The sequence below is a fragment of the Seriola dumerili genome, unplaced genomic scaffold, assembly GCF_002260705.1.
Source record: "Seriola dumerili isolate Sdu_G_001 unplaced genomic scaffold, Sdu_1.0 BDQW01001888.1, whole genome shotgun sequence".
NCBI classification, from domain to species: Eukaryota; Metazoa; Chordata; class Actinopteri; order Carangiformes; family Carangidae; genus Seriola; species Seriola dumerili.
Genome location: NW_019176143.1, coordinates 562,653 through 576,942, shown reverse-complemented (window position 1 = coordinate 576,942; position 14,290 = coordinate 562,653). Strand labels below are relative to the sequence as shown.

Here is a 14,290-nt window from a genome sequence, read left to right as displayed (position 1 = left end):
CTAGTAGGTTTTTGCTCTACACTCACTTGATAAAGGTAATTTGATTTAGCATATAATGGCATGAAATGTAAATGTATGAATGTCAGATGTATAGTTTAAAAACTGGGAGAATAAAACAAAGATGAAAGTGAGAAAGTGTGGTTATTTTTTGGTGTGAACCGAACCTTTAATGAAGCGAAACAGCAGTGTAGTGTTACAGCTGCCTTGTCTCTGTCTTCCTGCGGAGGGCGGTAATGATCCTAAGCCTCTGTTTTATTTTCCAAACAAAGAAGAAGAGAGTCGGTGTATTTCCGGGTTTATGCTGACGCGTCCCTCTTCTCCTCGTACACCGACGTGTCAGTCCCCTTGTCTCCAGAGCTGAGCAGCAGACAGACCGGTCAGCCCGCAGCCATGGCTCCCAAAGGCAGCAACAAGCAGCAGTCGGAGGAAGACCTTCTTCTCCAGGACTTCAGCAGAAACCTTTCAGCCAAGTCCACCGCTCTGTTTTACGGGAACGCTCTCATCGTTTCTGCCATCCCCATCTGTGAGTACCGGTGACTGGCTGCTGCTGCTAGCTAGCTTAGCTAACACTGATTCGTTGAAGGAGAGAAAACAAGGAAAACTGAATGAAATTTAAGGTTATCAGAGTAGCCACAATTAATTCTAAGGTCGCATTGTATTTTGGAGACATAAGGGAGCAAAGTAAAATGATATTGTAATTAAGAAAGCTTTGATATGCTAACAGTAGCTTAGGTAGTAGTTAGGACAAGTTAAGTTAGTTACTAGTCGTTCTTATAGTAAACTGTTTATTGAAATGCATATCAGAAAACACATGAATTCTCAAATCCCCAGTTTATTATGTTTAGATATTAGTTATTGGATAAAGAGAATTCTGTCGTACTGTGCAGTCACTGACTTGACTTCATGTTAAAGTGCTGTATAATACAACTGTGTGATTGACTCTACCTCTCTAGGGCTGTTTTGGAGGATTTGGCACATGGATCTTGTTCAGTCTGCAGTTTTGTATGCTGTCATGACCCTGGTCAGTACCTACCTGGTGGCCTTTGCTTACAAGAACGTCAAGTTTGTTCTCAAACACAAGTAAGTGGCAAAGACACTCTGCATGTTTCTTCAGCAGGTTTTACAACAGATTGTTTCCATTTCCAGAGTAATAGTTGGATTAGATTTGCATTTATTCACAGGAAACTTGGGAAATTTAGTTTTATGGTCAATAGATGTTATTAATTGTTTTATCAGACAGACCATTATGAAATACTAATGTCAGTACATTTGAACATCTGTAGGATGACCAAAGTACCTTGTAACAACAGAGGGATTACTTCTTATTTGCATAAATCACTATATATCCTTCCTCTTATTAGTCAGTGCCATTTAACAAATTACAGCCTTGCTTCCAAGTATGAGAAAAACCTCACATACTTTTGCTGTTTTCCGTTTGTCCTCCAGAGTTGCCCAGAAACGTGAGGATGCTGTTTCCAAGGAGGTAACCAGGAAGTTGTCTGAGGCAGACAACCGCAAGATGTCCCGCAAGGAGAAAGACGAGAGGTGACACGCATCATTTTGTATAGTCATATCCAGATACTTTGTGTTGTGTTGGAGTTTTGCACTTGTAGTTTCAAATTTAGCTTTGACAAACTGATCGGGTCAAGTGTTGTCAGGCCTCAGATAGCAGTCACACAGCTGTTCATTAGTTAAAGCCCTTACAACCCATTATAGCTCATGGTTATATTAAAGTTTTGGAGTAATCAGTTGGTACAACATGAAATACCACATTTTTCTCTGGGCCTGTGTCCCAAGACAATCTGTGTAAAAATGATACATGGTGATTGGTGATGAAAGGGACTGACACGCTGTTTTGTCTCTTATGTTCAGGATACTGTGGAAGAAGAATGAAGTCGCAGACTACGAGGCCACCACCTTCTCCATCTTCTATAACAACACTCTCTTCCTGGTCCTCGTCATTGTCGCCTCCTTCTTCTTGCTCAAGAACTTCAACCCCACCGTGTATCCTTTCAATCACATCTCACTCAGTACTGACACATGGAATTGACGAGGTTATCAGACTTAAAAACACATCACACAACTCTTCTGCAGCACGCCATGCTTTCTCCAGCAACCAAGATCTGACTCTGATGGAGGCAAGATCATAAAAAACGTTTGAACTGAGCAAGGTGTTCTGGTGAAGAGTTACATGATGTTTTTAATTTTGATAGGCTTGGTCTGTACCTCACTGTATGCATATTCTCAAAGTTAGTAATACTTGGATTAATCAGGTAACGCAAACATTACACTTACTGTATTGTCAGTCATCATATGCTTGTCTGTATATGGTACCTGTCTTAAAATTACAACACACTATGCACACAGTAGTTCTAACAGATCTCACGTGATTTGTTCATGTCCAGGAAAGCAGGTGCTCCATGTTTCTTCACAAATTCTGATTTTTACAAGTTATTGATGCTGATAAGTGAGTTGTTATCCAGCGCTTTCTAGATTCCTGTTTATCTTAACTCACCCTTTTCCAGCAACTACATTCTGTCCATCAGTGCCTCCTCAGGACTCATCGCTCTGTTGTCGACAGGCTCCAAGTAAACGAGGAAGAAAAGAAGGGGAAAAACTGCTGGAGGGATGAGGGATAATGGAGTGGGATTGGGTTTAAGAAGGGTATACAGTATATTGTTTTTCACTTAGTTTCGGAATAGGGTTTAAGTGGGGGGGGGCTGAAATATCACATTTCAACTTCATGAAATTCATGATCAAATGTCTGGAGAGTGTTTCTCCAGGTCTGTCTTCTGTTTTTTCTAACAAATAAAGCAACCAGGTATACTTGTCCTCTCTGTGTGTGTGTTTGTCTGCTTCAGAGCCTCTTCAAAATAAGACAGTGTTTTTGTGTGTTTTAATAACATGTTTAAATTATGTTGTTAAACTCAATCAGGTTTACTGAACTGGTGGAGACTGATGTTTCCATTGGCAATGCATTTATTTAGAATCACACTTTCATAGACTATTTACAGAGAATCCACTGTTCAGGGGAGGAAATAATACATTGATGGTTTGCATGTCACTTTTCAACAAAAGAGAAACTCTGTCACTCGTCTTTTCCATCCACAAATTTACATGTTGTAGACGACATTTTCATCAGAATTGATCTTAGGGTGAATTTATTTATGGGAAATGTTGACAAAGGTAATTGAAGGACTTTTAATGTTATCTGAATCAATCAGTTAATTGCCTCTACTTTTGTACTTTCTACTTTTGCCGATAACAAATTGAGGAAACGGTGAAAAAGCCAATTGCCCCTGGCGCTTTCCTCTCAGGCAGCACTGACAGATTTATGTCCGGTTTCTCTCTAGTGGAGTTTTTTTTTTGCAGAGACTGTGAAGCTGGTAAAGACGGTTCCTTTCTGTGAAGACAAACCGATGCTTCATGAAAGAAATGGCTGTTGGAAGGAAATATGTTTTTCCACTTAGATTCTTGTAGGGAAACAGTCTAAATAAAGGCCAAGATAAGATGAAGCTATTGTCACACACTAACAAGCTGTAGCCTAGGACTGAATAGACAAGGATAGCAATACCAGGAAGGTTTTACTTCATTCTTAGGCAATTTCCCAAATGTTACCTCTACACAAACTGTGCTGTGAGTGAGTCTTGCTGCTTTGTCTTTTTATCCAAATTAATTAATACATAACATATACTGCAGAATGTGCAATCTAACAACATAGAATCTCTAGGAATATTGCTCTACTCTCACTTTTTTTTTTTTTTGTAGGACAGCATCCAAAAACCATCGAACAACTCATAATGAAAGACATCCCTGAATGTTTTTCCTGTAGCGGGACTCAAGTCAAGGCACTCTGTCAGGTGGAGAAGTGTCCACACATACCGACAGGCCGCGGTCCAACATGGTCACTGACTCAAACTGAAGGGCAACTTGTCGACTTGCACGGAAAAAAAAAAAGTACCACTGCTATAGGTGATATCACACATTATACAGTTAAGAGTTACGGCATTGGAAATAAAACTGACTTGACCTGAAAGGTAAATATTCATTGATTAATTGATTGATTACTATTTTAGTGTGTAGAACATTTATTGCCCATATGTTAATAACAGTAGGTAGAGTCAAATGGGTATAAGTAATATATTTTAAGGCAAAAAAAGTTTTTCTGGATGTATGTTTTTGTTAGTATACGGTCAAATGTACATTGCAGTGATGACTAAGTGCTGGTCAGGTCACCCTCATTTGTATCTATCAGCAAGCCAAAGCAAATACTCACTGGAAGCCTATTCATCATCCAAGGCCAGACCTCTTTAAATAAACCTTGAGGCTATTACTGCTTATTGATGTTTTGTTCCAATATGTATAACAGCGTTTTTGGCAAAAGCATAGATAGTTGTAATATACTGAAATTTCCTTTGATTAAAATCTGGAGGGTGTTTGTCCTACAAGTCAACAACGGCGCACCAAGGACAAGACAGTGATTCAGCTGGAGCCTGGCCAACATTTCTGCTGATCTCTGTGATGGCTTGTTTTCCGGATGAAAAAGAATGAGAACAATAATGGACAAAGGCGACAACCATGAAACGTTGAGAGCTGAGCCACCTGGTCAGAGATAATGATTTAAGGTCAAGTCATTAGACAATGCTTAAGCTCATTACTTATTTCCCATAACATACTCTTTAATTAATGCCATTTTTAAATACAGATTCCATAATCTGACCTCACTATGCAAAATTAAAACAAATTGACCCTTGCTCATTCCAAATACCTGGGTGAGGTGAGGTCATGAAACAGAAATGGATTCTGTGACAGTGTACAGTCGGGTTGGAGGATGGGATGAAGAGTAGATTCAAACACTGCAGAGGGGCAACAAAATAACTCTATTTACATCTTATTTATATATTAGCCATACAGTACAGTGGAGTCCTCATATGCAAGAGAGGCTTCTTCGTGGTTTTGCTTATGTTACAAGGTATGTCTTAACATTTTATGTACACGTAACATCTTCAAACAAAAAAACAATATCTCAAAATGTCAAAATAAATTTCATATTTGTTAACTACTCTACAATAAATACTGTAATCTTTGCCACTTCCCAAATACCTTTGCCTATATGCCACATTGTGCCCTTAACAAGCGGTTTTTGCAGTTATCATAACCATGACCGCCAGGAGGTCAGTCATCCTTTTATTACATAGATTTATAATATGGTGAAGTCCATATCTGTAAGGTTCATTGAGGCAATCAGCAATGCAGGTTCAGTTCACGGGCAAGAAAGAAGACGAGTCCGTAATGAATGCAAACTTAGAGAGAAGTAGTCCACTTTTTTTTGTTTTTGCAAAGCGTTATTTCCCTCTTCTGTGATCTAGTGAAGCAGAGGAGCACTTCCTGGAAAAGACCACATGGGGGCGACATGCTTTGCTCTCTCCCCTTTCGGTGTCCCAATCCTACTTACTCTTGTCCCACAATCCTCTGCTTCACAGGGGCTCACAGACAGTAGACAAGCTTGTAGTATTTTTGATCATGTGCTTTGTAGGAAAGAGAAGATAGGCACACTATAGCAGGGGAAACATGCATCTGTTGGTTAATATGCTCAGGATTTGCAGCCTATAATATCTACTGAATACTATTCTGTACTAAACTAAATACAGGGCTGGATACATTTGGTAGTTAGTTGAAAGCAGCTAATTCAAGCTAATAGGGAACTAGTTTGTTGAGGCCTCATTCATAAAGCTCTGTTTTCAGGAATTATGCGCAGGTCACATTTCATGGGAAAACATCCAAGACATTTTATCCCATGATGGTCATTTTGTTTGCTGCACTGCATAGCAATTTAATGAAAGCACTCACTGACTGACTGACTGACTGGGGTGTTCATGCAACTGAAGCTTCTTCATGTCCACTTTCCTGAGGTACCTCTAATTTACAAGTCTAAGGTGCTTGCATTGACGTATTCAGCTATGGTACAGTAACTCTCATAAATAAAATATATGCTCAACAGGAATTTTGTGCTCAAATTAAATTACTCGTAGGTGGAAGTCTGGACATTAGAGAGGAAAGCTTGAGACTCGAGGGTCTGAGTCATCGGCTGAGCTGGGAGGATGTGGGTGTGGGAAAGTGAATAAGTAACGGAGCTGTCTCGCTCGCCAACTACTATCAAGATGCCCTTGAGCAAGGCACTTTACTATTCTTGCAGTTCTTTCCTGTGTTCATCCACCAACTGTGAGTGAGTGTGAAACTGGATATCTCTAAAAACGAGGGGCTGTAGCTGCGTACCTCACCATCTAACTTAAGTTGAAATATTGACTTCATTAATTGAATTTATAAATGAGGCTCCTGGATGGGGTTGAACCGAGGTGGAGTGCTCTAAATGACGTCTGCATGGCACTGGTTCTTAACTTGTGCTAGACTAATCTCTGCATAGTAATATCTGAACGGGCCGGTGCTGAACAGGCAAACACGCTGGTGGGGCGGCACAAAGTTTCAATTAACTCAAATGGATTAAGTTGCGTTTGAGGCTGCAAAAAAGCTGAGCTTGATAAGCGTTTCTTGGCTGAGCTGGACTGCACCTGAGATGAACCTGGTGGAGCTGATCTGAGCAGGACGAGTCTCAAACAGAGATGCAAAGCTGTCTGTTCCAGGCTGAGGTGGGCTGGAGCTGGAGCTGGAGCTGAGTGGGGCCCAAGGAGAGAACCATGGACTTTTAACATTGCAGGGTGGGTCCATGGTAGCAGTATGGTTAAGTAGGTAGCTACAGCTGACCTCTTGGTAGTCAACCAACCTGGTCTAGGATCGGTAGTCCTTCTTACTGTACGGCCTGTTGCCCAGGATGTGATCTATTTCAGAAACCACATGGGAGGTCATCTTAGGAAGGACCTGAGCAAAATAGAGAGAGAGCAAAACTGAATAAACCTGGAAGGAAAGAGAGAGTCAGACACAGGGAGATAAAAGAAAAAAAAAAAAAACACAAGTAAAGAAACACAGAGATTCAGATATAGACAGCGGCAGGTTTTTGATCCAGAAATCAATACAACTGGAGGATAGAGGAGGATGCAGCTGAGAAAACACAGGTAAAAACATCAGTGTGTGATACGTGTCTCTGCATGTTCCCACCTGTATGGCCCCGAGGTTCTCTGTGAGCTGTTCAGGGTTGGATGTTCCCAGAAGGACTGAGCTCACTCCTTCATTTCTTAGACACCAGGCTGGAGAGAAACAGAGGATGAGATTCAAACAGAGCCCACTTGATGGCGCACTGCTGCTTATTATTGTCTTAGACCAACAGCCAAAACTAAGCTTTTAATGTTGTCCGTTACTTGCTCTTCCTGATCGCACATAACAATTTATCAAAAAGTTGAGTGTTAAAGGAGAAATCCAAGGCTTTCATTTGTGAATCCATTTACCACAAATTGTACCATTACATTACTACCAGTCATTTTTCACTGCCAGTACAGCACTATTTTTTTTAAAGTTTGAATGCACATATTTCTTCCTTCCAGACAGTTAATTTATTTTATCCATGTATGGTAATGCAGTTGGAAACACAAACAAATTTGAAAAGTCTTGTTATGTGTCAGTGGGAAGCAAGAGAGGAAATCAAACCCAGGAGACAAATAATAAGAAAACATAGACATTATGCAGAGGGTGATTCGGTCACGTCTTGCTTTTAAAAAGGTTCCTGTCTGAGAGCCCTCAGCGGTTAGCGTTTCAAAGCCCTGCTCAAGGCTGCTTCCACAGTATTTATCATAAGGAAGTGCAGGCGGGCACAGAAGTCTTACCCACAGCCAGTTGAGGCAGAGTGCAGCCCAGCTTTTCTGCGATGTGGTTCAGCTCTTTCAGCTTGGCCTGCTGCTTCCTTCCATCCTCACTTACTATTTTCTCCTTTAGCCACTGATACGACTGGAGGGGGAGGGAGAGAGAGAGAGAGAGAGAGAGAGAGAGAGAGAGAGAGAGAGAGATCAGGGAAAGACAACATGAGAAAGAGAGATGAGAGAGAGAAAAACAACAACAAAAAAAATGAAGACAGATGAAATAGGACAAAGCAAGTATGTACTTGTATAATTAGGGAGCAAGAACATGGGGAGAGGTGAAGTAACTGAAGAGAAAAAAGTCAAGGAGAAATCAAGGTGGGGGCTTGAGGTACTGATAAACTGTGAGCATGTTACATAATATAAAATTACCAACTGCGCAAACAGAGAATTAGCTAAGGTGCTATTCACTGATTTCATAATCATTTATTTCAATAAAAACAGCATATCAGGGAAACAGGCGTGCTGGTTGGGATGGAAAGTATGACCTTGAAAGTTTGGTTTTCAACTTGTCTGTTACATAAAACCTGCAGTGGAGCTATTGAAACACTAAAATGTGTGTGTTTGCACATCCTCCCATACATCCTGGCTAGTTTTGGCCTCAGAGTGGACAACAGTTTCCAAGGATTTTTAGAGGCCTGGAAAGATGAAAGTGTCAAGTGACTGTTAAAAAAAAAAAATGACATCATTTTGTGCTTTTCTTTCACATCTCACTGATCATCATTGTTCAAAATCTCAAGCATAAAATCTGCAATTACAGCTTTACAGATTTCCAATAAAAATCAACTTGTTTCACAAAGTGCGAAAAAAAAACAAAGCGTCTGTGTCTTGGAAGAAGAAAGAAGAAGGAAGGCTACCGCTCTGGAATGAAAAAAAAAAAAAACTTTTAGAAAAGTCTGGTAAAAAAAAAGTAGATATATTCTCACTGTTCTGGCAGATCATGTCACTTGTTTAACCATAACCCCTAAGAAGACTTGACTATGTAAGAAGGAAATCTTTGCAGTGTTGCAGTGAGGGATCGTCTTCTCAGTAATGACCTCTCAGATACATCTTTGACCCCAGGTTGGGAGCAACTTGGCTACGGAAAGCTTTCTGGTCTGTGTGATGATCATATAGGTCTGTCAAGTCTGGTTACACCTAAATAAAAAAAAACATGGTCAACCAAGCTACAACATAGGATATTTTATATCCCAGCCCCAGGTCTCATTTGTCTAACAATGTCTGCACTAATTGAAATGGATTTAACAAGTAAAATTTGTTATGAATCGTCAGCTTCACTCTGATTCATTTTATTTTGGGGTACAGCAGGTAACACTCTGGTTTGGTTTCTCCAAATAATGATGAAGTGAGCTTGCCTACCTTCATGGAGGCCCTGGAGGACTCAGGAATGCCATTTTCATATTTTCCTGTGATGATGCCACACGCAAGCGGTGACCACGTCATCGCCCCAACTCCTGTCACCATGGAGATTGTAGGAGTTAAATAAGACATGATTTAGGTAGATGCATCGAAGGAAGTGGTGTGAAAGAATGTGCAAGAATGGTGCCAGAAAAAGTAAAAATGTACACACACACACACACACAATACTTGCCTATCTTGTGGTACAGTTCAGGCAGCTGCACTTCTACTTTCTCCCTCTGGAAGAGATGATACTCTGCCTGCTCACAGACTGGAGGGATCAAATTAAACTGTCTTGCCACCGAATACGCCTCCTAGAGATAAAAAGAGGGGAAAAAACAAAAAGGTGGTGAGGTTCTATCTCACTGTAGCATCATAATTTAACTTATTTCCCTTCTATGGACCATAAACTTGAATTGCAGAAAGAGGGCAATAGAAACTAGAGAGAATCTTGTGATGGGATCATACCAGCTGTGACGGCCAGCAACATTTTGACGTTCTGACCCATGAGTTCACACCTGTAAACCATGCATCTTGCACGGTTGCAACTCTACATCACATTGACATGAGTATTCACACCGTTTACTCAGTGCTTAGTTGAAGCACATTTGGCAGCAATTACAGCCTCACCTTTTCTTAGATACGACACAACAAGCTTTGCAAACCTAGATGTGGGATTTTCTGCCATTCTTCTCTGCAGATCCTCTCAAGCTCTGTCAGGTTGGATGGGGAGTGTCGGTGAACAGTCGAATTGGGTTCAAGTCAGTGCTCTGGCTGGGCCAGTCAAGCACAATGATTAGGGTCAGTGAAGGAGAACCTTCGGCCCAGTCTGAGGTCCTGAGGGCTCTCCACCAGATTTTCATTAAGGATATCACTGCACTTTGCACCGTTCAGCTTTCTCTCAGCCCTGACCAGACTCTCCGTCCCTGCCGCTGAAAAACACCACCACCATGCCTCACTGTGGGGATGGTATTGGGCAGTTGGTCACCTCTCTTATCAAGGCCCTTTTCTTCCTGCTAAGATTGACCGCCCAGCTCTAGGAAGAGTCCTGGTTGTTCCAAACTTCTTCCATTTAAGAATAATGGAGGCCACTGTGCTCCTTCAATGCAGCAGAATTATTTTTCTCTGAGCTCTGCAGGCAGTTCTTTGGACCTCATGGCTTGGCATTTGCTCTAATGTGCATTGTCGGCTGTGAGACCTTATATAGACAGATGTGTGCCTTTCAAATCATGTCCAATCATGTGAATTTACCACAGGTAGACTCCAGTCAAGGCGTAAAAACATCTCAAAGATGGTCAAAAATAAATAGGAGCTAAATGAGCTAACCTGAGCTAAATTTCAAGTGTCATAGCAAATGCTTTGAATACTAATGTCAATGTGATATTTCAGTTTTTCCTTTTTATTTGCTAATTTTTTGCAAAGGTTTGCACTTTGTCATTATGGGGTATTGAATGTAGATGGATGAGGGAAAACATGACAAAATGTGAAAAAAACTATTTCTGAATGCGCCGTAAACACTTGTCAAAGTTCTCACAACCACCTCTGTGGTAGTTCCCGCTACAGCAGGTGCCTGCAGGACCACATTTTGTCATGACGACACACATACACAGACTCACAAGGTAAAAACAATGCCAGTCGAAAACACTGTGGTAGCTGGCAAAGATGATGATGTTAGGCAAGAAAATTGGTTAGGAGGGATCAGTTATGATGGGATAAATGCTGGGAAAAGATGGGAGAGGGAAGGTGTTAATCAGCTCGTGGGAGTGTGGCCCAAATTTAAATGCATAGTTCACAGAAAATCACCGAATCAATATTCTATGTCACAACTCTGAGGGATCACATTTCAATTTCCTCATATACCTTCTTATCTGGATTTCCATGTGTCCTTCAACAACACATACCAGAGGAAACACACACACGCGCAAATATGCTGCGCTTGCTGCTTCTTTAAACACTTTTATTTTGTAGGTTTCCTGCTGTGGACTATGTCAGGATGAGACAGCGGTAGGAGGGGGAATCTATCCAGCATAATGCAAGTGTAACTCAACTTACAAATTACCAGTTGCCCTTCAATGCTATACAACCCGTGACATGACGTGCCTCCAGCCTGTGCATGTATAGCGTGTGTGTGGGTGTGTGTGTAGCCATGCATGCAAGCGTATATGTGTAAATACTGTGCTGCTGCCTTGTCATGTATGCTGAAAAGCCGTGTTTACCACCCCCTCCCTCCCCTTCATTATTGATGCTATCTAAATTACACAGCTTTCATCTGGGTTTGTGTTCTACAAAGATATCTGCTCCTGTTCCCTGGGATCACAGAGAGAGGATGTCAAGACGTTGCGCTCTGCTTAAAGGGTTGGGGTGATAAAGAGACCAGAGAGAGATGAGAGAGGAAGGGAATGGGTGTTAGGTCCTTGAATGTCACTTTAGGCATGTGTTCATTTCTGCTGTGCCCCCCTCCCGTTTATATTCATTAATGTATCGAGAGTTGAAATGTGAGGTGAATTGTTTCTGACAGGAAGAGGAAACAAAGCCGGAGGAAGCCACTGTGCCTTGGTGGGAGCACTTCTTCCATTTCCCTCCCATTTCCTCTTTTATTACTCTCTCTTTCACTACCAAGACTGTGCATGAGCAATGTATCCAAGATTGTACAATGCGAATAAACTGCTAAAAATGGATCCTAAAGGTCTGCTTTTCCTAATTAGTGTATATATGGTTTCTTGACAGTTTATTCTACGGATCACTGGATCCACAGTCCATAATCGACAAATAAAAGGCTTTCCTGTTGGTTTCTACTGAGGAAAGTCAGTGGAATATGAAATCTAATCTGCTAAAACAGCATGAAAGTTTCCCCAGAAACTGTAAATCAATATAGAATTCATTTCAGCCCTCATTTCTGACTTGCTCAGGCAAGTTTAAAACTGCTATACTGCAACAGTACAAGAGAATGAGTCATTTTAACTGATTCTGCTCCCTTTCAGTTGTTCAGAAACACATTTCTTTGATGTTGAAGACCCACCTTTATTACTCATATGAAAAACTGTGATACCCTTGAATATTTTCAGTCTTTGTTGTGGTCCTCACTCCAACAGACAACTGATGACATGCATTAATTATATCTCTACCACACGCTTCGTGGTGCTTACCATGATCTCCATGGCCGTCCACCGAGACGTCCCCCAGTACATTGCCATGCCTTGGTTGATCACATAGGTCATGGCCCGAACGATCTCTGGAGACACATAAGCACATGACCGCATCATATCAATCAGCTGGATCAAGACTGAACTATTGATTGTTTTTTTTCCACTGTATACTGTGCTAGTAACAAGAGGCAGAAAAATGTATCCTGAAATGCTCCTACAGCTTTGCTCTCCAATCAAACGAAAACACAAACATCCCTGCTGCACCAACATGAAACACGTTCAAAATTCATTCAACAAACCAGCTGAGTCTTTTCCTGAGATGCCAAAGAGACCGGGCAACAAAGGTGTTCTATGTAAAGCCTTGAGGATTTTCCTGTGCGTTTCCCTCTTGTTTTAAACCAGTTACTCTGAGGATTCATCCAAATTCAACGTTTAGATTAAAGCCGTAATTCACTCAGTAGGGGGTTCAGCATTAACTTTAAAATTGAATGAACATACTTAATCTCTTAAAGAGTGAGAGTGGACATAAGAGAGATGATTATGAGTTGCGCAAAATTCATTCAAAAATTTGTTCTTCGTGCATTTATCTGCAAAATGTCACTGAGGGAAAGAATCAAAACTTCGTAGACTGTATTTAAAATGATTATATATTACAGGATATTATTATGTTACAGGGTTCTTTGGGACCATGGTTTGTTACGATCATAAACATGAGATGAATCCTAACATACTTGAGTACATAATGCACATAAAGAAAGCAGAAAAACGGCACAGAGACTAAAAGAAACTGACTGAGAAACTGCTTTTTGTTTTGTTTTTATTTCCCAGAGGCGGGCAACATATTTTGGTGTTGAGAGAAAATCAGCTTTTTCATTTTATTCCAGTCCCGTGATAAACCGATGAAACGCCGCAGAGGTCCTCAAGTCTCTCTTACCTGCTGAAGGCTCACCACCCGTCCCAAACGACTCCGGGGACAAACTAACAAGCTCGTACGCTAAAGCCCCTCTGATCACATTCAGTCGCTGCATTTTTAATGATGCAATTAGCTCCAACGCTGCTGACTGCGTGAGCCAACGGCAGTCAAGGCCAACAAAAACTCAGATTAGGACTGTCATTAAGGTTATTCATCATCGCCCTGCGCTCACTCCAATTATACTGCAATCATTCACTGTGGCAGGACGCTTGTATTTCACTCTGCATAACCGGTTCTTGGCAAGACTATGGAATATATGGGTTGGAGGAAACGATGAAGAAAAAAGGTGACAAAAAAGAAGTAGAAGTCAATGTAGGAAAAGTCAGGGCGTAGAGAACCACAAGGATATATAATCAGAGTCTCTAAAGAGACTTGTGAATGTAGGTTTTCGAATTTTCCTTCCATTTGGTAAGTGATAATTAAGAACCTGCAACACAGATGTCTTAATAAATACCATCCTGCCAAGGGAAATAACACAGTATTAAGACAAGTAAGCAATTCTGTCTCTCCTCTAACTGTTGTTACTCCTCTTCTCCGTCCCTCGTCCTGCCCTCCTGCCACCTAGCCAGCTGCATCTTTGGCAACATGCTGTACTCACATTTAAATGCTACTTGCCTCAATTTCCGCCCCAATATAACGAGAGAGAGAGAGAGAGAGGGAAGAAGAGAGAGTGCAAAACAAGTTTGAGGAGGGAAGGGCAACAGATCTAACAGCTGAAGGAATTAAAGAGGAAATGAACAGCTGGGGAAAAAAGTAAGCTGAGTTTGCAGGGCAGCAGAAATCTATAGAGAGGTGAGGGACAAGAAGAGTGTAAAATCAAGGTCTTTCTGTGTGTGCAATATTATGACTTCATGAAAACAGATCTTCCCTGGTTAGCTTTGTTTGCCTTAATACCTGACAATATCCCTTAATGTTGTTTCAAAAAAATCAGCATTAACAGTCACAGTTCAATTATCAATGGATATTAG

At 41.0% G+C, this 14,290-nt stretch overlaps 2 protein-coding genes across 6 annotated transcripts in view; one reads left to right on the top strand and one right to left on the bottom strand.

Annotated features, from left to right (window-relative positions):
• The first annotated feature begins 304 nt into the window (after positions 1–304).
• ssr3 (signal sequence receptor subunit 3) lies at positions 305–2,832 on the top strand. The gene is made up of 5 exons (XM_022768899.1): positions 305–523; positions 954–1,080; positions 1,447–1,545; positions 1,873–2,004; positions 2,526–2,832. Exons 1-5 carry the CDS (start codon positions 391–393, stop codon positions 2,590–2,592), a joined length of 558 nt encoding a protein of 185 aa, XP_022624620.1. The 5' UTR covers positions 305–390; the 3' UTR covers positions 2,593–2,832.
• A 3,954-nt stretch (positions 2,833–6,786) lies between these two features.
• Positions 6,787–14,290, bottom strand: part of kcnab1 (potassium voltage-gated channel subfamily A member regulatory beta subunit 1) — a 131,100-nt gene continuing 123,596 nt past the window's right edge. For 4 of the 5 annotated variants that reach the window (XM_022768862.1, XM_022768866.1, XM_022768864.1 and 1 more), the window contains 6 exons: positions 12,350–12,435; positions 9,397–9,517; positions 9,165–9,259; positions 7,776–7,896; positions 7,114–7,202; positions 6,787–6,876 (listed from right to left, as the gene is read on the bottom strand). In XM_022768862.1, coding sequence (XP_022624583.1) covers positions 6,787–6,876; positions 7,114–7,202; positions 7,776–7,896; positions 9,165–9,259; positions 9,397–9,517; positions 12,350–12,435 — 602 coding nt within the window. Of the gene's footprint in view, positions 6,877–7,113; positions 7,203–7,775; positions 7,897–9,164; positions 9,260–9,396; positions 9,518–12,349; positions 12,492–14,290 lie in introns of all 5 variants that reach the window. The other variant, XM_022768863.1, reaches the window with a different exon arrangement.

Bases quoted from the DNA above. Each gene is read 5' to 3' on its own strand.
- ssr3 (XM_022768899.1), top strand. From the start codon at position 391: ATGGCTCCCAAAGGCAGCAACAAGCAGCAGTCGGAGGAAGACCTTCTT. The intron at 524-953 runs GTGAGTACCGGT...CTACCTCTCTAG, and splicing joins CGTTTCTGCCATCCCCATCT to GGCTGTTTTGGAGGATTTGG. The intron at 1,081-1,446 runs GTAAGTGGCAAA...TTTGTCCTCCAG, and splicing joins AAGTTTGTTCTCAAACACAA to AGTTGCCCAGAAACGTGAGG.